The sequence below is a fragment of the Pavona decussata genome, unplaced genomic scaffold (assembly GCF_977016875.1).
Source record: "Pavona decussata unplaced genomic scaffold, jaPavDecu1.1 SCAFFOLD_210, whole genome shotgun sequence".
Lineage (NCBI taxonomy): Eukaryota > Metazoa > Cnidaria > Anthozoa > Scleractinia > Agariciidae > Pavona > Pavona decussata.
The window spans coordinates 901420-923600 of NW_028145615.1; the positions used below are offsets into that span (position 1 = coordinate 901420).

Genomic DNA, 22181 nt, shown 5'->3' on the forward strand with positions numbered 1-22181 from the left:
TCAACGCCGCGAACGAAGTCAAATCTGACCGTAAGTTTTATCCGCTCAAATGTACTTTGAAATTCTATTGTCCTCTTTTTATATGTTGACTGAAGCCTTGCAAGGTATAGTGGAACAGTTCCATCTATTACATTTAAGTCGCATTCCCTTGAGTTCTTTTAGTCAAATTTTTGCCCCTTTCTCATCCCTGTTAAGGCTGGGGCTACCCCCTCCAGGAAAACTAAATATATTTTTTTCTGAAATGCTGTCTGAGTTTTTCAAAGCTAATAAAAATAAAATAAAACTGGGTTTTGTTATACACACGAAGCTTCGTTTATCGGCACCCTCGTTGTTACGAATACATTTTCCAGTTTCGTTTGAGTATTAAGCGATTAATTGCTGATTTTATTTATTATTTATTGATTTGATTACAGAGAAAGTGGCGAGGAAACCTTAGGAGAAACCATAGGGCTTATAGAATAAGGCTTCCTCGTTGCAGTGCTGTTACGTAAAAGGTTTAGACACTGAGACAGTTGATAGAATGGCAGTTGAAACAATCATAAAACGAATAGACGGAAAACGATCGATAGACATTTGAAAAAATAACACTCGTATAAAATTCGTTATATTGAACTTCCAATGCTACCTAAACTTCTAACCAAGTGAGACAGACTTGCTCGCTACCTTGAATCAATCTTATTATTGCTATGATTATTTATGCTACTATCATGACTATGTCCCACGAAATGTCCTTCAAGAGCTTTTTAGACATATATACCTGCTGCATACGTGATGACATTTTTGATTGCGCAGTCTCCGAACCAGCTTTTCAATTTGGCCGATGAAATCGAAAATGAAATAGATAAGTCTACCATGGAATTGGTAACAAAGGAAAAAAACCATAAAATCAACAATTAGAAGGAATAGTTAGAGCTGACAGGAAATCTTTAGAAATGACGTCACAAGTGAGTGCGCGCTTTAATTTCTTTGTTTGTTAGATAATTACAATAGATGGACTGCAGCGACAACTGATCCGGCGAGGAGAAACAATCATGCAGCCATCTTGATCGAAGAGGGTCAGGTGGAGGGCCAGATGTCAGTACGTCCCATGACGGTCAGTAACATTTGCAAGAACGTTGTTGGTGTGGTTCCGATCCTTGTCCTGGTTTTGCTTGTTCAAACCGTAAACGGTGAGACTGTTTTTATGTACTAAATCACATTAAGTATTAAGACAGAACGTGCAGAGCGTCCATGGCCACAGCTGGTGGCCCGATGCTCTGCAACTCACTTCCTGGTCACTGCATTAACACTCGAAATGTATAAAGTCCGCTCAACTAACACCAATTTCAATTCTGAAAATATGAAAGTTAGGAGAGCAACCCTACATCTCCAACACTTCAGTAGATTGACGTCATCTAAACCAACCAGTATCAAATGTGGCATCTTCCATGAGGATTCTTTATCACCTCTACTCTTCTGCCTTGCACTCGCTCCGCTCAGCTCGCTTCTCAGTAAAGGCTTTCACGGGTATGTGACCACACAGGGCAGGATGGATGACCTTAAAACATTTGCGAAGAATGACGACCAGCAAACAGGTCTCCTCACAATCGTGAAGACTTTCAGTGATGACGTTAGAATGGAGTTTGGGGTTTGGCAAGGCAACCTTCATTACAGGTCGGCTTTCCAACACCAGACATATTGACCTCGACACCATCACAACCACGGTGTTGGAGATTACACCAAAGGATTTGTTTCCATTCCACCACAGTTTCTTTAGAAATTAGCCCCCTTACACAACAAAAGAGAGCTTAAAGAAACAGAGATCTGAACTCCTAAGCTATCTAGATGTTAGGAACTGACGTCTAACACTCGAAAGAAAATGATAAATTACATTAATACTTGTAGAAATTTAACTCACATTGAAACTAAAACACGCATGAATAGTTTATATCACATCATGACAAGCCGAATTCCAATGAATTCTTAATAAAAAGCTCGCAACACTTGAACACTGTAGACGTAAAAGTATTTCAGTTGATATCAAAATCCCAGCTTCTTAAGAGCTCTGCTTTCATGACAAGTATCCGTAACTGGTCACCCATTGAACATTCTTAATTTTATTTCAGGCCAAGTAAGACGTTGTAAAACGGCGACAGATTGTGGAGTAAATGCTTGGTGCCGGAGTAAGACTGGTTACTGTAAGTGTTTGAAAGGTTACGTTGGTGACGCCAGAGTAGGAGTTAAGTGTGAACGTAAGTACAATAACATTTAAATATCTTTTAGTAGATAATTTTTTCCAGCTGTTAAAGATGCTGGAAAATGACAAAATAAAACCCAAACGAAATAAATTTGTTCCACTATAACGATGATCACTTTCATCTTTAGGTCAACAATGCCAAACAAATAAAGAATGCAACTCAAATGCCGTCTGCAAGAGGGACACTGGGTACTGTTATTGTAATGGAGGTTACATTGGTGATGGAAAGAAGTGTGAACGTAAGTGATTTATAACCTGTTATAAGGCCCGGTTAAAACATTCTGTTTGACTCCGTTACTCGAATAGAATAGCAAGTGTTTAACACTGATTCAGGCTTTATCAACCACAATTGGGTCCCACCCTATATACCCCAGGTAAACAAATGTTAGCAGCATATGAAACAGTTTTAAGCCCAGGACACGAAATAGTTAAGGCCAAGTATTACGGGAAAAATTTTCTTGCAACAATCACAACTTGCAACCCAACATTATTGCAGTTGCTCGACAAGTTGCAATAAAATATTTCCCGTATTACTTGGCCTTTAAGAGGGTATAAAAAGGTACTAACAAAAATGAATTCCTTGATAGTCACTGGTCTTCCTCTGTCATAAATGTACTTAACTTTTCACAGAGACAAATACTCGATGGTGTTGTTATTTAACTACAGCGAAGGCTATTTTCTGATTTGATTGGACGGCAATTCAGCTTGGAACAGGCAATTTTAAATTCTGCTGTTTTATTGTTTCCACGCAGAACTACCAACGAGTTTGAGAAACATTGCGCTAGGCAGGCCTGCCGCTCAAATAACAACATACAGTGAAAATGTTGCCGGTCTCGCTGTGGACGGAAACAAATATAACCAGTGTGCAATGACCACAAAAGGAACCGTGAATCCATGGTGGCGAGTGGATTTAGGGAAGCATGTTTGGGTGGAGAAAGTTCTTTTATACAGCAAAAAGTATATGCCAGGCGTCGAGATAAGAATAGGTAACTTTTATACTCATTTGACCTCTTTTAGACAGCGTTACCCTTACAATTTTTCCTGCATGTCTGGTCTCTTGATCAAAGGTCGTTCTAGAAGGTTTAGAGGATTTTATTTACAAATTTGGAAGACAGCCAAATCTCTTGTTCAGTAGCGCAGGAAAGCACCCTACTATTTATAATTCATGAAGAGAAGATAAATGGAATCTGACTATGGTGAACGAGGTTTGAAAATAGTTGAAACAGTGTTTGAATACTTGAAAGAATGTTTTATCCGATTTCCAAAAAACACCTTGAAGTTGGTTGAAAAAATGAGGCCCACCCACTTGAAAATGTTTGAAAATCGGATAAAACACTCTTCCTTGTGCTTGATATATAAAGTATATAGGACAAAAAGTTCGAGGGAAAGAAGCACTGTTTACCACGACATAAACATCTAAAAGAAACCCACATTATATCCAACATCTTATTCATCTGAATGGTTACACTTCAAAATTTTGACCACAGATCCAAACGCTAAAACCATCTCGTACAGCAAAAAGGCATCACAGGAAAGCATTATGAAGTCTTTCATTCGAGGGGAATTGTTTCGTCTACAGATGCCCGAGTTACAGAGTTACACACAATTTACTGAATAAAACAATGAATTTGAGCCTTGCTTCTTCTCGCACAGGAGATAGCAAAGACACCAATCGCGAAACGAATAGAATATGTCGACAAGGACTAGCGGTCCCTAATGAACCATGGCTTTACAGTTGCGCACAACCAATGCTTGGCCGATATGTCTACATCCACTACATACCCAAAACGGAAGGACAGGGGAAACGCCATTGGACGCTATGTGAAGTAGAAGTTTTTGTCAACAGTAAGTTTACATTTTAGGCCTTATCATAACTGGTTTGAGCCCACAATTCTCATGATCAACAACCCTAAGGACTACAGTCAGTGTTGTCATGACAGACAAAAGAAGAAGTTTAGAAAGACAGAAGATGGACTCTAGATTTTACTGCACAGTGGCTGGCCCCACAACCACAAAAGCGAACAACTTCAACTAATCAACCATTATTTCTCTTAACTACAGTGGCAATCTCGTTCCCAGGGTCTCTCCTCTTCACGTCCCAGGGAGCGCGAGTGGGAAGACCCTGGTTGGGACTGGTCACGTGTCTCGCAAAGAAAAATTAGACGCACTTGCTATTTTTTGTCAAGATTTATTGTCCACTTCGTAACTTTCCGGGTTGCTGCGCTAAGCGCACGCGAAACTCATTCAAGTGGCTATGTTTTTCACTAGTCTTCATTTTGCAAGTCATTGTAACATTAATCTAAAAGCTTAACAAAGTCCTTTGTCTTGAAGGGCTTTACTTTGGAAAATCACTGCGTATATACGACAAAATTAACAGTGGACGAACAGCGCCCTCCCCTTCAATTCATGAAGTTGCAATCGTGGTTTATACTAGCTTTGAATGCGCTGATGAAAGATCAGATCTGAATAACTAAGGAAGGAATCAGGCCGATGTCTAATACAACTGTTCTGAAAGGGCCATTCTGCAGCAACTACACTGCTAACAGAGCGTTTCTTTCTAGAAAATCTTTTAGCATAAGCGTAGTCGTTCGCGTCTCAAGCATTTAGCGTCGTTTGTTTGTTTACGCCTCCTTTTCTCTCGGAACGTAAACAAACCAACGTTGCGAAATACTAGACTGAGACGCGAACGACCACGCACATACTACGAGCTTTGCCAGAAAGAAACGCTCTGTTAGCAGGGTTGCAGCAACAAACAATACACTCTGAAAGCGTTCTGGTTATGTGCTATTTCCTTGGAGGATGTACGCTAAATTTCCTCGGATCTTTCAATGAACAAAGAAAACCCTTTCGAAATACCGTAATCGTTGCAAAACAATAACGAAATAACCCTTTGTTCCAGTTGATGGCGTTAAAGTGAAATTTAGTCTGCGGCTACAATGGCTCCGAGGTACATTTCTCGACACGTTTGATTCTTTCCTGGTCCTAAAATGCGCTGCGGCGCGGAGAACGACTCCTCGATGCACCGCTTGACCTTAACGATGCCTGACTTTCAGAGATCGCGGACTTGACGGCTCTGAAAGTAGATGTGGCACAAATTCACTTTGTGGAAGTGCGTTGCCGCAAAGCTCCTCGGCTACTACCGGAAATTGTCGATTCCGTTTGCTGTAAAGATTTCGCCAATGACTTGTATCTCTAACTGATTTAGAAAGTCGATAGCAGCTCACATTCACAGATTCACTCGCTTGATATACCTTTTTAGGGGTTTCTGAATGACCGCTTGACATGACCTTTGAAACACACGCAAATCGCAAGTTGACTTGGCTGGGGCAAGTTTTCCATCTCCGGTACGCTTAGCATTAACAAACTGATACTCAACCGCCCCTCTCTCCAGTCATTTATTTGTAATCTCCCAGATTTGGGGAGACACGTGACCAGCCCCAACCAGGGTCTCCCCTGATCTCCGATCTCCCAGGGAAGTGAAGAGGAGAGACCCTGGGAATGAGGTTACTACAATGGAAGTTCTTGAAAGCGGACACCCTCGGGACGCGAAAAAGGTGTCCGTAACTGGAGCTGGCCGCTTACGAGAACCATTCTCGTAAGCGGCCACTTGAGGATAAGGATAGATGGGCGCTTACTGGAGCTTGCCCAGCTAAAAATTAACATTGGGAATGCTAAAAAATACCACCTTATTAAATTTTGTTGTTGTTGTTGTTGTTTGCCTTGCAATGCAATGCAATGCAATGCTGCGATAATGGCGATCATCGTGACAAACAGCGATATCCTATAGGGTGTCCGCTTACGGGAACTTAAAAACAAACGAAAAGTCTAAATCTTAAACCCTGAAAGTGTCCGCGGCCGCTTACGGGATTGTGTAAATACAGAGTTTGTGTGAGAGCTCCAATGTGGTTTTGTGAAGGTGGTCGTAAGTAGAGCTGTCCGCTTACGAGAGCATCCGTTAAGAGACCTTCTACTGTATTCATTTTTAGCTCTGGCAAATGATGGATTCTAGTTTACAGTTTTTCCAAGTTCAGTATGCAACTGATACAAATGCAATGAAAAAATGTGATTGTATACAAAATCAATTTGTTTATGGGCATTTCACTTTTCTGCTAATGGTGGAAATTAATGATCTCATTTCCCGCAGCTCAACCTACAGAACTTCATTGGAAATACTTATCTCCAACAGGCAATGGTGGTGTAATGCAAAAAGGCCAGTTTGTACGGTCTGACCAAGACTATGTCTATTTGAAGACCTCAAAAACAAGCAACACATATAAAGTTCAGATGAAGGATCTTATAATCGACCGACCGCCAAAGAAAGAAAGTCTGCATCCCAATGCTGAAGTTTTAATTCCCGTGGAGTACAAAGTATTAAACCAGCAAAACGTAAGAGCTACATGTGGCACTTGGGAGTCAAAGACGAAACAAACGTTTGCGTATGTTAGTGGTACATTTATCAAGAGTTACAATGGAAAGTTTTTGGTGAAAGCTGCTTACATACGTAAGTAATCGTTTCCTGACGTTTGTTTGTTTGCCTACCCTGTATTTTTTAGCTCATACTCCAATATTTACAAACAATTCAAGTACCCCGGCGGGGTTTAATTCTCTATAAAGGGAAAGCTTACCGTAGGTGTTTCTCTTAACAGCTCATGAAGGAATGGATAAAAAGGAAAGGGTCGAGAAATTTAGTTGCAGCCTCAATGACCTTCGACGTAGAGGTAAACCAAGATGAGATAAGATATCTGTTTATAAGAAAAACTAGAACACCTGAAATATAGTTACCATCGGTTTAAACTGCATCTATCTTCGCATGTTCACAAAGCTGCCTAGAGACACTGTTATTTAATCCAACAAACTCCTGTTTTCCAACCGCCGCAAAAACGTGAGAAGCCGGTCACACTTCCACTTGACAAAAGTCTACAAATAAGTGCCAATTATCCTTCAAAATGTTATTGCGGCCGTGTGAAGGGAATCATTTTAACTTTAACCACGAAGTATGAGAATTCTGCGCACTTTTTAAGAAATCACTATTTTTCTTCGTCATAAATTACTCCGTTTTCTTTTTTTCAGTACACGATGTCTGCAAACTGGATACACCTTGCCCTAAATTCTCACGCTGTAATACAAGCTTTATCAGTCCTTCGTTTCCACCAGCTTCTTATAACTGCATGTGTGACCCTGGTTACGAACCCTCGGTAAAACGCCCTGGAAGCTTTATTCTTCCGAACGAACAATGTGTAAAACAAAAGAAACTTGGTAAGTTAGTGTCACTGCAGAACACTGTAATAACTGAACGGATACAGCACTGATATAAAGCGAACAATTCTCTTTCATGGTCATGGATAAGGTTTAAGCCATACACTAGTTCAGATTATTTTAATTTTTTTCGATTCACTGAAGCCTGCCGTTCTCATAGCCACATAAGTCCCCGTTGACTTCCAGCCTTGTCCCCAGTTCTCCTTGGCGCGTAATCGAGCGCAACACCACCCATTTAACTGCTCGGAAAGAAGCCCTAACGCGTTCGGCTACAAGTCATAGAACGTTTGGTTAACTCAATAAACTCGTCAACACCGAACACAAACACTTCAGCCAAAGTGAAATCGTAGTTGTCTTACGACGTATGGCTAAGAACTGCAAAAGAATGAATTCTGGAAAAATGTGACCACTTTTGATATTGCCGAACACCTTTTCATTTCTTATTTCGTATCAGTGAATGATTTTTGACCTTATATATCCACACAGTGTCTAGCGATTTATTAATTGGTTTTTGTGCAATTTTTTGGCGGTGGTCAGTAACAAAAGTGAGTAGTCATTCTTAATAAGGTACATTTCAGAGTACACGAGTTGGTGGTATTCATTCAGTTTCCATCGAGTTTTCCATTTTGTAGTAGAAATGTCCATGATCAAAATTTAGTTGATGAAAGGGCTGTCACAACTGACAATTTCATTAATTAGTGATTTATGTTACTAACAGTCAGGGCGATTCAATAGATTCTATCTGATGCAGCGGCAGATAATGGGCACAAGGGAAATTCAAAGTCGAACGGGGGAGGGGGTATACATACATTTTGGGGTTAATGAAACCTACAACAACATGCAGTCCTCTCTGTTTTCATTTGTAATTAGAGCCCTTCATAAGACACAGCAAACAAAACCTTGCGTTGGGCATGAAAACGGAGGCGTCTTCCACCGATAACTACAATGGATGCAAAGACAAACACTGTAAAGAAGCTTCTGGTCTTGGACTTCTTGCCGTGGATGGCTTTCTTGATAGCTGTTTTCTCTCTCTGAAAGAATACAGACCTTGGTTTATTGTGCATCTTAACAGATTTCATCCTATAGTTCTGATCCAGGTTGTTACTGGAAAAGCAGACCGTACAAAGGAAAAATTTAATGTCTCCATAGGTAAGAACTCGTATGTTCTATTTGTTTGTTCACTTATGTTTTTCCCGAGATATTTTGTATCAAAGAAAAGGAATTCCCAATCTTAAGGCCCATTCATACCAATAAAAACATGTTTAATTAAACCCGGTTTAACAAAATGAAAATTGGGAACAGAAAGCTGAACCATTCATTTGTACTAAATCTGTAGTCAACAAAATTCCAAAAGTAGCTTTTATGAAAGAAACGGTTTTAAACTGTGTTTATCTAAACAGCTTTTAAACATGTTTAAGCCTTGGTGTGAACGGGGCGTTAGTCCTAGATGTCCGCTTAAAAAAATGATCTCTCCGTGGCAAAGAAGGCTAAGAATGCTCGTGAATTAATTCCACGTCTAACTTACAGTTAAAGTTCTCGTCGTCATCACTATCATCACCATTACCATTTCCCTTCTGCAACCAGCACCACCATCGTCATCATCATCATCATCATCATCATCATCATCACCACCACCACCACCACCACCACCACCGTAATCATCATCATCATCATCATCATCGATATTGTCATTGTCATCATCATCTTTGCCGTCGAGCAATGAGACCGACGACATTTAAGCAATAGAGGACTTTTTCCGTGTTTACTTACCCTCATCTAAACACCAGGGGGGTCGGGGGAATTCGAAACAGTTATGCAAACCCGAGACGCGGTCGAGGTTTGCAAAACTTTCGAGAATTCTCGCAACTCCCCGAGTGTTTAGATGAGGCAATGTAAACACGGAAAAAAGTCCTCATCTTGCTGTTAAAAAATATTTCTCAAAAAAAAAATCAGACAAATAAAGGGAAATTTTGTTTATTATTTTGATTAAAATAGATTTTCTCAATACAAGCTCTGAACAATCATATTTGTTACTAGCCAATGAAAACGCGCATCTGACAATACACGAACCAATCAAAATTCTCGAAGTTCGTCAGATACTCCGCTAAGCGTCATATTTTCAACTCTCTTTCGGTGTTTGATATGTGATGAAACACTGTCTCCTGTTTGATATATTACTTGAACTTACTTTGCGAGGCTTGTGAAAGCTTTGAAATGTTTTCAAATTGCGTAGCTTCATAACTGTGTTTACATAATCTCATCTAAATACACCTATCGACCAATGAGAGCACGCATACAGTCTTAAATATTTTATAAAGAATAATATAATGATCTTCCCCATTAAAATTTCCTGATTGTCTGGTCGGGTTTCATGATAACTGTACCTGAGACCTGTCAGTGGTCTGATGTTACGCCATTCAACGATCGCCAGTTTATTCAAATGTCTTTGTTTATATCAGTTCTATTTCATCACTTTTTTTTTTATAAGCGAATCAAGGTTGGAATGAGAGCTGCTCTACCGTTCTTACGGATTTACCTACATGGAGCACCGAGTGTGAAACAGATAAAGGGCCATACGTATGGGGCAATGCTATACGGATTCAAACAGATGCTGAAATACTCCATCTCTGTGAAGTTCAAGTTTATGCCGAGACGTATGGTAAGAAACGAGGCGCACGTCACGTTTCTTGCGTTCATCCGTTTACTTTTTTTTTTTTTAACAATTTTTATTTGCCTTACATGACACGTTATTTACGATACTGAACACTGCTAACATTACTTACAATACTCACAATACTAACCACAATAGCTATATCTACATTGTTAACAATACTTACTGTACTTACAAAACTAAAAGTGCTTACAATGTCCACACGACTTACAGAAATAACGCTATTTCTTCTAGTGAACTTATACTACTTACACTTCAATGCAACACTTGCGCTACTAACAATATAACACTTATTGTAACTACTTGCAATACAATACCTACACTATAGTACAATACGATACTTATACTATTTATAATGGAATATTTGTGCTACTTACAGTCCATTTTTAAGGGTACATATACAGTACTACGACTACTTACGACTTATTTACGATTTGTACGCGTATCAATTAAAAGTAAGGACGACAAGATAAAAAAAAAAAAAAAAAAAAAAAAAGAAGAACACGAAAAAGAAAGGGAAAAGAAGAGAGAGGCCGTTTGTTCCGTTCATCCGTTTACTTGCTTTGTTTCTCTCATAAAACAGATCTTTACAGTGACCCTAACTGAAAAGTATGACTGTGTCACTATAGTACGAATACTCCCTTCTGTCTGACGGTGTTCTGTAATCATGATCACATTTCCTTGATGACTTAGTGTGTTTGATAATGATGACAGAACGTAAGGAAGTCTCCATTTGGATAGTGACTTACACCTGTAGCACAGTGCAACATGTTACCTTAGTTAATAAAAGGCAATGGTTATGAAACCAGACAAACTTCTTTGTTATATGTTTTTGTTAGCTATTTTGGCCTTGACCGTGCACAAACTGCAATTTTAGAAGTGTTGGGCAACTGACCAATAGAAATGTTCCTGTTAAGCTATTCAACTGAAATGTAAACAGTAAAACAAAGTATTGTGCACGGTCGCGACGCTTACAACATATTTTGCAGCACCATATTGTTTTCGTGGCAAGGTTTCATAGCCAGTCCCTTAATTGCCTATGATGAAGCACTTTCCTTAACTATACCTATTTTCTATTTTTGTACAGCAAACATTGCTTTGAAACACTATTCACTGAATGAGGCTGAAATTGATGAGAGTCCCCTGACCGATGGAATTGTTAAGGGTGGCAGATGTCTTTCAGTAAGGCACATCAGTCCACACAGTATCTGGAGGATGGAATTTGGTACCAAAGTGCGTGTGGCAGTCGTTTTCTTGATGTTTGTAGAGGATTCCATTGGTTCCTCAACCTTCGTTAGGATCAAAGTTGGTGGTGGTGAGTATGCTATTTATGTTTCAACATTAAATGATGTGAAACATCGCTATCAAATCACGGGTGATATGTCAGAGTTAATTTTAAAGCCAGAAGTTTGTGAATTTTAAGAGCATGTGCCCTTTTCGCGATCATTAATGCTGCCAGCCCGTGAGAAACAACAACAGGGCCGGGTTGTTCGAAAGGCGATTAACGCTAATCCACGATTAGAAGTTCATCGGCGCTTTCATCGCGCTCGTTTAAAATGGTTTTAAAGGTTAATTTCGAGCTAAAGGTAAAGGAAAGTCTAAGTAACAACTGAGGGCCAAAAATCTTCTCGAAGAATCTTTGTTGGTTTGCAATTAAATTTGAGTCAAAGTTTGCGTTAATCCAGGATTAGCTTAATCGGGCTTTGAACAACTGGGCCCAGAACGATAAAGTGTGGGGTAACGGGGAATGAAGTACTCTGACATCAGCTCAGAGTGTGACTAAGCGAATCCTTATGCTAGGTTGTTAAGGGGGTCACTGTCCCCTGAGAGAGGTCGTTACTCCTCCTCAGGGATGGAGGTCACAATCCCCTGGGGGAGGGGGGGGGGGGTGCGCAGTCTGGGGGTCACAATCCTCTGGGAGAGGTGCGTAGTCTTTAGGGATTTTAGACTCATGGTTACCACGGTGACCAAATCATTCTGTGGATCTATGCGGTCAAGAGTGACCTTTATGGGAGCAATTCATCCCAACCCAAAGTTTATTTCTGTGTTTCAATTCAAACAGAATTTCAGAGAGAACAAATCTAAACCTAAGATTATTTCCTTACAGCTCAACAGCCGAACACCAGACCATCATGTCAAAAGTCGTTTTACTTTTTGATGATACTCCTAGAAAAAAATGATATTGTGGGAGAACAGCAAAAGAAGGTTAGAAAACATCCCTAATTCAATACCAGTTTTCTCACCAGCATATGAGCCAGGTTATTCTAATTTGTTTTACAAGGCAATGTTTAAATTTCCAAGAGAAAACGTCAGTGTCTCAATTTAATCATAATTAAATTAAGGAACTAATATGTAAATTGAAGTTTTCCAGGTCTGATTTTAGTGATCCTTTCTGGCGAAATGTTTTGAATTTCAGATGGAAGCAGAACCGTTTGTACGAGCGTTTCGGAGTTGAAAACCGCCGCTAACTATTTGAACTGCAAGCAAACGCGTGTGGGTAGTTATGTGTCTGTGGAAATGACTGATAAGAAGAAACCTATTTTCCTATGTGAAGTGGAGATCTTCCAAACAAAGACAAGTAAGTGAACGCCATTTTTATAAAGTCATTATGCAAGTTGCGTTACCTTTGAATTATGTAATGTTTAAAACACGAGCAGCAGTGTTTTATCGGGATTTAAAACCACGAGGCGCAGCCGAGTGGTTTAAGACCCGATAAAACACGTGCTGCGAGTTTTTTGAACAGCTTCAAAAACATTCCTGGAAAAGCGTGTGTCAAGAGAGTTCACAACAATGATGCTTTTGTGAACGTTGTAAATAAGCATTCGAGAAAAACATAAAACACTGCATACTAATAAGGAGGAGGTTTTATCGGATATAAAACCACTGCACGTGATGTTTTATCAACCATTTCATAGGTCAATGGGCTTATGAATTATTAATGAGTTTGGAAGGTATAAGGCCTTGGGCATATTTTGTTGCGGTTTTTTTTTGGCCGAGTGAAGCCTAGCAAAAACCGATCTCAGTCATCTTGCCTAGCCGTAATGATGTAGGCGCATTTGAAACGCATTCTTTCGTATGTGTTTTCACCCTGTTAACAAGCTAACAAGATCGAATACGGCATCAAAGCCTGTGCGTTGAACGGTTCAAAATCCAATAGATGTGTTTTCACTCAAAAAAGATAAATTTACGAAGCACCGCATCATTCAAATGGCTACTTTTGAAACAATTTTGAAAAATTCCCGTATTCGTTAGTGTTTTTATACTTTTATTGAAGACCCTAGCCCAAGGCAGTAAACTGAAATGTGTTTATAAACAAATATTCATAAACTGTTTGTGGGGCCTAGTATTATCCCAGCGCCGTTTAGAAGCAAGTGAACGAAGATTGTTTGTTTACGGGCTTATCCGGTATTTTTCGACTCTAAAGAATTGCATAATTTTGTGTTAGCTGTAAACCACACGCCACATAAGTGCAAGCGTTGTTATTTAATTGTTCATGTAAACTTATTGACAAACATTTCCTTAGTAGTTCTCTATACTTGTACAATTTATGCTAGGGGCGCTTTCCATTCAGCTAAACACTTGAACCCGTTGAAATGCAAATGAAACGTGAGGATCAAATATGGAATACCTCCGAGGTACACCACTTGTTGCATTCCAACTGTTTGAAACGGAAATTACCTTTCTATTTCCACAAAATCCCATTTCCACTTTCTCGTTTTCTTGAGCCATTTACACTATCACATACGTTTTTTGCCCAACTAATAAGATTGCAAGTTTAATGAATGATAATAATAGCCTTTCAATTTGACACGAAACGTTTCCGGAATTTCCAACCGAAAGCGTTTGCTAAATGGAAAGCACCCCTAGTCTACATAGACGGCCAGCCAAGTATTGTATTGCCTCTATGTAGTGCTGTCCTGTTTCCTTGAATGTAGTTTCAACTGCTGTTCCTTCTCGATAAATGCCTCTCTCCATAATAACGTTGCCATTCGTGCATTCCTTCATCCACCCATCCATTATATTACAATATCTCTTACTTTATTTTTCGTCCATCAATAAGTCAATCTAGCTGCAAGGCGACCTACGTCGCACCCGCTTGATAGAGGCTACGAACGCAAGGAGAAGCCTGACATGGGCTGCGATCAAAAGATTGGTGAGTGTGGCTTTGATATACTCACTGTAAAGGTTGTCAATAGGGCATAACACGCTACATCACAAAACAGCGCTGCGGACAAGCCGTTGACTAGCTCTATAGAAATCAATTGCTGTTACTATTATTATTTCTTATAATATTATTTCTTTGCAGACAAATCCTTCTACACGAGGGCAGACAATGGACCATGGTGGTCTGTAGACTTGTTAACAACATCGGAAATCCATTTGATACGCATCATAACCGATATCGGCTACAAACCGAAGGACCTCATGGGCTTACAGGTCATTTTAGGTAATGAAGTCACTGTTTGAATTCATTTGTCATGAAATACAACGCACCATATCTATGGCATGAAATAGAGATGCCTTAATCAGTAAGTTGTAAGGTGTAAGGAGAGGAGGAGTTTCCAAATATCCTTAAGTGTTATCGATATTCCATTGCTCTGTAGACGAGTATGGACTCAGTTCTAAGAATTTCGTTACGCAGTATAGCTTCACGTTCCTTGCTTTGGTCGCTAAAACATTGGGGGGAGGCTAAGGCTAGGCACCTGTCAAGAGTTTGTGGTTTAAATTAAGCATTGGATTTTTCAGGCTTTTTAATATATATTTAATATTTTATTTATTTCCATTTCTCTTAGACTCCTCGAAGTTAATTTGGAATGGAAAACTACCCAAGGGAAAACTTGTGTTTACCCTCACTCATCCTACTAAAGATGGAGTTCAAACCATCACTCTCCCCGAGAAAACTACAGGACGAACTGTCAGCCTTTTGCTTCCAGGAAAAAAGGAAATGAGTTTCCGTGAGGTGGAGGTTTACAATGGACCTCTGCTAGGTAAATATTACAACGGTAAAAAAGAGAAACGGATAATCCTTGGTAACCAGGGAGGGGATCGCCTGCACTTTGTTCCGAGAGATGAAAGACCTTACCCTCGATTTGACATACCGGTGCATATATGGGCTGAAGTTCTAGCAAAACATTTACAACTCAAACCAAGTGGCACAGAAACTTTACCTGCCATTTTCTATACTTAACAGTGTAGCGCAAGTTGAGTACTTTACAAATTCATGGTACATAATCTAGGAAGGAACCAACGAGTGCTTTATTCTGCCTCGGACAAGCTTTTGGTACTTGGATTGCCCAGTTAAAATTGAAAACCAACTGAATTTTTTTAAATGGATGTAACTGAAAAAGGTGGTCAAAACAAATGTAAAACTTCGTCGAGTGGCACTGTAGATTACCTCCCATTGCGACTAGAGAAGAAATAAACAAAGGAGCAACAACAACAACAACTAACTAACTAACTAGAAAAGTCAAGCATGCAGAATTCCCTCATATAAATTCCCTTAATTAACTGATGATGAAGGGGCTGAACCGCTCAAGAAGTCTGCATACGTAACTCAAATGCAAATTAATCCAGGGCAGTAGTAATCGGCACAATGCAGACTCAGAGATAAATGTTTTGGATCGCTGTATGAACCTAGCTTTCGGTCGATAGATTACAATTAGCCATGTTAAATGTGAAATGTGTTTATTATTGCATAACATAACAACGATTGACAATTTTAATGGGTTTCGAATCAGCTAGCAGAAAAAATATCAAATCTGACTAATTACATTTGTAACTTGAGTGGCTAAATAAACCACTTGTTCTTCATATAATGGAACATATAGGTGAAGTAAATATTTACACGCGAATGGAAAATTATATTTCAATCTGCAGACGTTGATGAGTGTTTAGTGCAAGATGTTTGTCCTCCCAATTTTAAGTGCAAGAATACGCCACAACTGTATTCATGTGAATGTCCTACAAACGGGTTCAGTTACGAAGAAAAAGGAAACGGAACAATTAAGAAATGTGTTGGTAAGCTTCCATGTCTATTTTAGTACAAATTGCCTTATTGAAAAATGCCGATGGATATTTCTCGAGCCATTTTAGGCCAAAATCAGTAATCACCCCCCCAAAAATCTGCTTCTTAATGTTGGGGTGGTCATAACTCGTTTTAGGTCTGGGTTGGTCTAATTTTTAAGCAGCTACTTGATCTCCATTTTAGGTTAGTCGAGACACGGCATTCATTGAAAACAGGTCATGACTCAAGTCTTAATATATTTTTCGATCTTAATATGGATATGTATCTTGTAGTTCTATATTGTATCGACCAGTGTAAAGGAAGATTGAGTGAATGAATGAATGAATGAATGAAAGAATGAATGAATGAAAGAATTAAAGAATGAATGAATGAATGAATGAATGAATGAATGAATGAATGAATGAATGAATGAATGAATGAATGAATGAATGAATGAATGAATGAATGAGTCGCACCTCAATATGGGTAAATGAAATGAGGCCATGGAGTAAACGTAGGCAATGTTTTCATATGAAAGCTGTTGAGTAGCAATTTCCTTTCTATTACTGCTTATTACACTGCAAAAGGTGTCCTAACCGGGAGGGGGAAGGAAAGAAGAGGGGGAAACGGGTATGGAGATTGTTCTCCTAATTTAAGATTCAACATTTTACCTCTTGGTTTATTTTGTAATATCTACTGAAATTCATAGATAAAGATGAATGCACCGAAAAAGGTTCCTGTCCTGTGGCTCATTCTTACTGTCAAAACACCGTGGGGTCATATCAGTGTTTATGCAGAGAGGGATACAAAGCCGTTTATGATTTCGACAAGCGGCTGGAGAAATGCAAAGGTAACGGAACACTCCTGGAGAAAACAAATGCATTTGGATCAACTGTGTTTTTCTTACTACTGTGGGGAAGGTTTTTTTTTAGATTGCATCATTGTGATACCGTGATTGAGTAAAAATGATAATGACACAATTTTATCTGTAACTGATAAATTTTTCAACAACTGCTCTATTGTTCCAACAACCTGCTCTATAGGATGGTAGGGTTTAGGATACAACATGACCTTTTTCACTTACTTTCAGAGATCGATGAATGCAAAAATCCAAGTCTCTTCAGGTGTCCTGACCTCACTAGATGTGTAAACCTTCCGGGCAGTTACAGCTGCGCATGCATTCCTGGGTATGAATCAACTATAAAGGGTAACATTACAGGACTGAAGATCAAATGTAAAGGTAAGTAGTGCGTTATGCACTGGTAAGGCCTCTTTTTGCGGGTAATGAATTCACACAAAATGTACCCCATTTTATTTATCACATCAAGACAATAGCCTATGACGTCATCGGTATTAATTTATTTCCCCGCAAATAAATGAGATTCCCCTGTAGAAAAGGGGCCGAAAAAGTACATATTATACTACTAAGGTGCCTTCATCTGTGTAGGATTTTACCAAAAGTCTCCAATACAAACAATCACCCTAGGCTGTACTCAACGGAAGGCGTTTTAAAATCGGCTTGGGCATTCAGATTTGATTTTAGAAAAACATAAAGCTTTCTTCGTCAAAGTGAATTTCTTTCGTTTTCGGTAAAGCAAGTCAGCAAACAGTCTCTTAAAGACGATTCTGCTTCCCAAAACGTTCTGCAACCTAAATGTTGCAGCTAAAGCATCCGAACAGATCAAACTGTATTAAATTTTATACATATGCCTAAAAAGGCCACAGATTGACCTGGGAACACAATCGTCTAGTTGGGTGCAACCGTTCTTGCAACTGAGGAGGAGAAATAAAAAAGTACAAATTAAAGTACAAAATGCAAATCAAAGCTCCTCTTTATTTATTAAACCAACCAGACGAAGACGAATGTGAAAAGAAGACTTCCTCTTGTCATGTGAATGCCACGTGCACCAACACCATAGGATCCTACACGTGCAAATGTTTTAATGGACTGAAAGGAGATGGCAACTTTTGTTCAGGTACCTAGAACATTTACTGTGCGTTTGCTGTTTAGGAATTATACGTTTTTAACATCTAGGGATAGATTCCTCCGCTTTCCACTAATATTCCACATTTATTCCACGAGCGCAAGTTGGATATCAGATGAAAGATGGCCAATGAGGTGCGCAGCGCCGATTTGGCTATACATCACCTCATCTCCCTGGACAAGCGCGCGTGGAATAATTCTTTTTTATTTAAAACTAATCAAGAAATGTTGGTAGTTGCAACTGATTTGATTCTGCAAGGACGAGCAGAGGACGATTTAATGGGGGCTCACTCTCGTATATTGTATATTGGGTAAAATAAATGGTCATTATCATATTATTCCATGCTCACAAGGCCAATACAAACTCTGGAATTGCATTATAGAAATATCCAGTTTATAATAAAAGGTCACACAAGATTTTTATACTTTGGGGATAGAATCTACCGCTTTCGTCTCAAAAGACCTTTTTTGTTTCATTAAAATTGAGGGTGGAGTCCAATGCTTTACTGGGATAAAGTAATGAATGAACGGACCACACGCAAAACTATGATTTAGTATATATGGCAATGATGTGAAAATGATGTGATACGCATCTCGGCCGTTAAATTGTCACCAGATTTAGATTCCTGCAGCAAAGATAAGAAATGTAAACGGGAGCATCAGACTTGCAAGGAGATACAAGGAGAGCTACTTTGTGGTTGCGTGGATGGATATTACCCCGGATTTAGACAGTGTAAAGGTAACATTCTTCATAGTCACTCAAAGGTCATTAAACTATCCTACAAATACCTGTTTGTTATTCTCCAGCAAATTAAAGTAACGTTCACATAAATTGAAAAAAATTACTGTCTGAAACTTATCTTACATTTCCTGACTTACTCAAAGCATGCTTCCAAACGGTTCAAATGTCATTTGTTGTGGTGCAACACATAACTTGGGTAAAAAGTAAAAAGTAATAAAAACTATAACAAAACAAAAACGGAAAAAAAAGAAAAAAAAAGAGAGTGACAAACAGAACAAAGAAAAACAAAGCAAAACAAAACAAAACAAACTAACGGTGAAGGAAGACAGGTCAGCTGACAGGTTGGAACTAACTATAATTAACACTAACGAGGCATAGTTTTACTTTCTTCCTCAGATACCACACGATTATTTTTGCATTTCTTTAACATTTAACGTTTCGGTAATTTACATTTACGTGTTATTTGGTCGGTAAAATCATCAGATATCACACCAACCGTAATGATGAACTGTGATCTTCAAAAGATGGCTCAAGATTGATTTCCTTAAGTGAAAATAATTGAAGATTAATTGCAGGTTGTAATTATGGCGTCTGATGTACGTTTACGTCAAGTGTTCTAATATGTGTTTTGTTCATTCGCTATCTTGGATGTGTCGTTTCTTTCCTTGGAAAAACATTTCAGTAATTTTCTTAAAGATCGGGTGCTCAATTCTGCATCCAGCAATTAACGATTGATCATTTAATACAAGCTATGATTTATGTAAAATGCGTACTTCTGCGTACCGTAAAGTAGGCTGCAAACGTTTAACTGTTTTGTTTAAGCCGACATTAACCACTTAACGTTTGTTCTCATTGGTTGAAGATGAGAATGAATGTGAGTTGAACCCGACCATTTGTGGAACCAACTCTGGTTGCATCAATAACGAGGGATCTTACAGTTGCAGCTGCAATCCTGGCTTCTGGAGTGCAAGTTCGGATGAGAAGGATTGCACTGGTAAGACACTGTAGAACTTGCAAAATGGACTGTTCGATTATTCAACTTGTTATCTTGGAACATTTAACAAAAAGGAGTCATTCCTCGGTGGTTAACGTAACCCGATAATTCCATATTCAATAGAACTCGCACCAGCGAGAACACTGAATTAAGTCGGTAACACTGCTAAACAGTTTTGTCTACAGTTAGTGTAAGAGTTTTTATAGTACTCAGCACCTTCCTTTTCGAAGTGTTTTCAGTTTCCTATTTGAGAGTAGAGCATAATTTATATAGGGACCCACCAAAAATGAAAAGAAATTACTATGCGAAAGCCTAAAGAGAAAACATAGGCTCTTGATATTATGCTTCCTGCGGACGACACTATATAGACGGAACAGTCATAGAACGGAACAGGACATTAAAGTATTACCGGACAGCTTCCAACCGGAAGATAAAAATTTTGGATTAGTTCCAAGAACGTAAGTGTCAGAACCCGTTAAACGCTTGAAAAGTATAAATTAAAATTCCAATAGTTAAAGGTAAATTGTCTGTTCTGTATCATCGTCATCGTTATCATTATTGTAGATATTAATGAATGTGAGCAAAACGCCCCGTGTGGTGACGAGGCAGAGTGCAAGAACACGATAGGGAGCTACCAGTGCGCATGTCTGGAGAAAGGCTTTGCATATAGTGAGAAAACGGAGAGGTGCTTTGGTAAGAACTATTTAATTGATTAGAAAGAATGATGAAGTAAAAATAACGCCTCCATTCTCAAACTAGGCTACTCATGACGGCAGATTTTTGTAATGTCTAGGATATCGCAACCACATTACGTCAAGGTGATATATTAAAGTGTGACAGCTAGTGATTATTTTGTTTCTTAACTTGCATTTTATTTTATATTTCATACTATGTATAATTTTACGTAATATTACTTTATTTGGATCAGATAGAATATATTATGGTCATTATTCTTAGCAACAACTTCAGGTTGTTACTAAGAAATGAATAAAAAGATAAAAAAAGTAAAAAGTAAAAAGGAAGAAAAAGAGAAAGGAAAATTCAGAACCGAGACAAGATTTGTGCCTGCCTTGCCTCTCGACTAAAAAAGAAAAACCAAAACCAAAACACAAACCAAAAACAGCAAAAACAACAACAACAAAGACAAGCTAGTAAAATCCAAGATTTCATTTAATCTCCCTTCAAGAGCCCGCTTTACCCTTATCCAGTGGACCTGACCATTTCACTGGATAAGGATAACGCGGAATCTGACAGCGAGACTAATTTTCATTGCGTGAAGCATCTGAAAACAAAGAACACCATTGAAAATTACCACTGAAGCTACGGACTTAAGGAAGGGCTCTTGCTGAAATGGCCACGCTTAAAGGTTTCACCCGGACACAAAAGCTTGTTTGGTCTGGGTCCAAGCACAGAAATATTGCCTTTGTCCTTTCCATCTTTCTTTCTATTGCAGCCACATGTCGATCTCGCACGGCTACCATCTCATGCATACCTCTTCGTTTATCTTCGGTCGACACGATACCAAAGAAAATAGCACGGCTACCATCATTGCATCGTAATGTGGACGTCGCCATTGACAGTGATATTTTTTTCTTTTTCTCAACGTTATTTAGATATCAACGAATGTAAAGACCCCCGCACGTGTGGCGCTAATGAGATATGTTCCAACAAGCCTGGGACATACGTATGCTCTTGTCGCGAAGGATTTGAAACAAACAATAAAGACAAACTAAACTGCACGGGTATGGAATGAAGTAATTAATTTTAGGAATTCTTTTCACAGTTTAAAGAGCAGAGTTTTGGCGGTCGTGGGCTTGAATCTCGTTCAAGCTTGATTCAGCTTTTCAGGTCTTCTTTTATAATTAAGAAACAGCTGCTGAAGTTGCGTATATAACAGTTACTGCGAGAGTCTCTCGTTTTTTAATAATACATTTGCACTTTGCAAGTTCAATCGATGACGATAATGATGTCCAAGATGTTTAATTATTGTGGTTCACGTTTGACTTGAAGCTTACACGTTCTCGTCAGTGTGTCCTTGGGCTATAGGCAGTTCACATTTGTCATCTGTGGCTAGCTATCGTCCAAGGTCTAACTAATTCGTGGCTTTTGAGTTGAATCACGTTAATTCGAAATAAAGTTACAAAGTAACTTCTCAAAGTAAAGTGAATCACTTGTTCCTTCCATGGGGAGGGGGGCAGTAGGGTGGGTGGTCAGAGGGGATGGGAGGAGTGCAGAGAAGAAATCAGTGTTTTGAGGTTACGCTCTAGGTCATTGTTGGACGTTGGTGTGATCAT

At 39.0% G+C, this 22181-nt stretch overlaps 1 protein-coding gene across 4 annotated transcripts in view; it reads left to right on the top strand.

Moving 5' to 3' along the window:
• LOC146460614 (uncharacterized) overlaps positions 1–22181 on the top strand; it is a 61872-nt gene that overhangs the window by 37176 nt on the left and 2515 nt on the right. The window contains exons 1-23 of one of the 4 annotated variants that reach the window (XM_085088059.1): positions 875–1169; positions 2106–2231; positions 2365–2475; positions 2989–3222; positions 3890–4081; positions 6423–6737; positions 6883–6954; positions 7307–7492; positions 8363–8641; positions 9981–10151; positions 11251–11478; positions 12580–12741; positions 14224–14316; positions 14470–14610; positions 14957–15151; positions 16041–16181; positions 16877–17017; positions 17258–17407; positions 18021–18143; positions 18768–18890; positions 19756–19887; positions 20452–20580; positions 21501–21629. In XM_085088059.1, the coding sequence (XP_084944185.1) occupies positions 1073–1169; positions 2106–2231; positions 2365–2475; positions 2989–3222; positions 3890–4081; positions 6423–6737; positions 6883–6954; positions 7307–7492; positions 8363–8641; positions 9981–10151; positions 11251–11478; positions 12580–12741; positions 14224–14316; positions 14470–14610; positions 14957–15151; positions 16041–16181; positions 16877–17017; positions 17258–17407; positions 18021–18143; positions 18768–18890; positions 19756–19887; positions 20452–20580; positions 21501–21629 (3670 nt within the window). In that variant the 5' untranslated portion in view covers positions 875–1072. Of the gene's footprint in view, positions 1–874; positions 1170–2105; positions 2232–2364; positions 2476–2988; positions 3223–3889; positions 4082–6380; positions 6738–6882; positions 6955–7306; positions 7493–8362; positions 8642–9980; positions 10152–11250; positions 11479–12579; positions 12742–14223; positions 14317–14469; positions 14611–14956; positions 15152–16040; positions 16182–16876; positions 17018–17257; positions 17408–18020; positions 18144–18767; positions 18891–19755; positions 19888–20451; positions 20581–21500; positions 21630–22181 lie in introns of those variants that run through there. The other 3 variants (XM_085088054.1, XM_085088055.1, XM_085088057.1) reach the window with 3 other exon arrangements.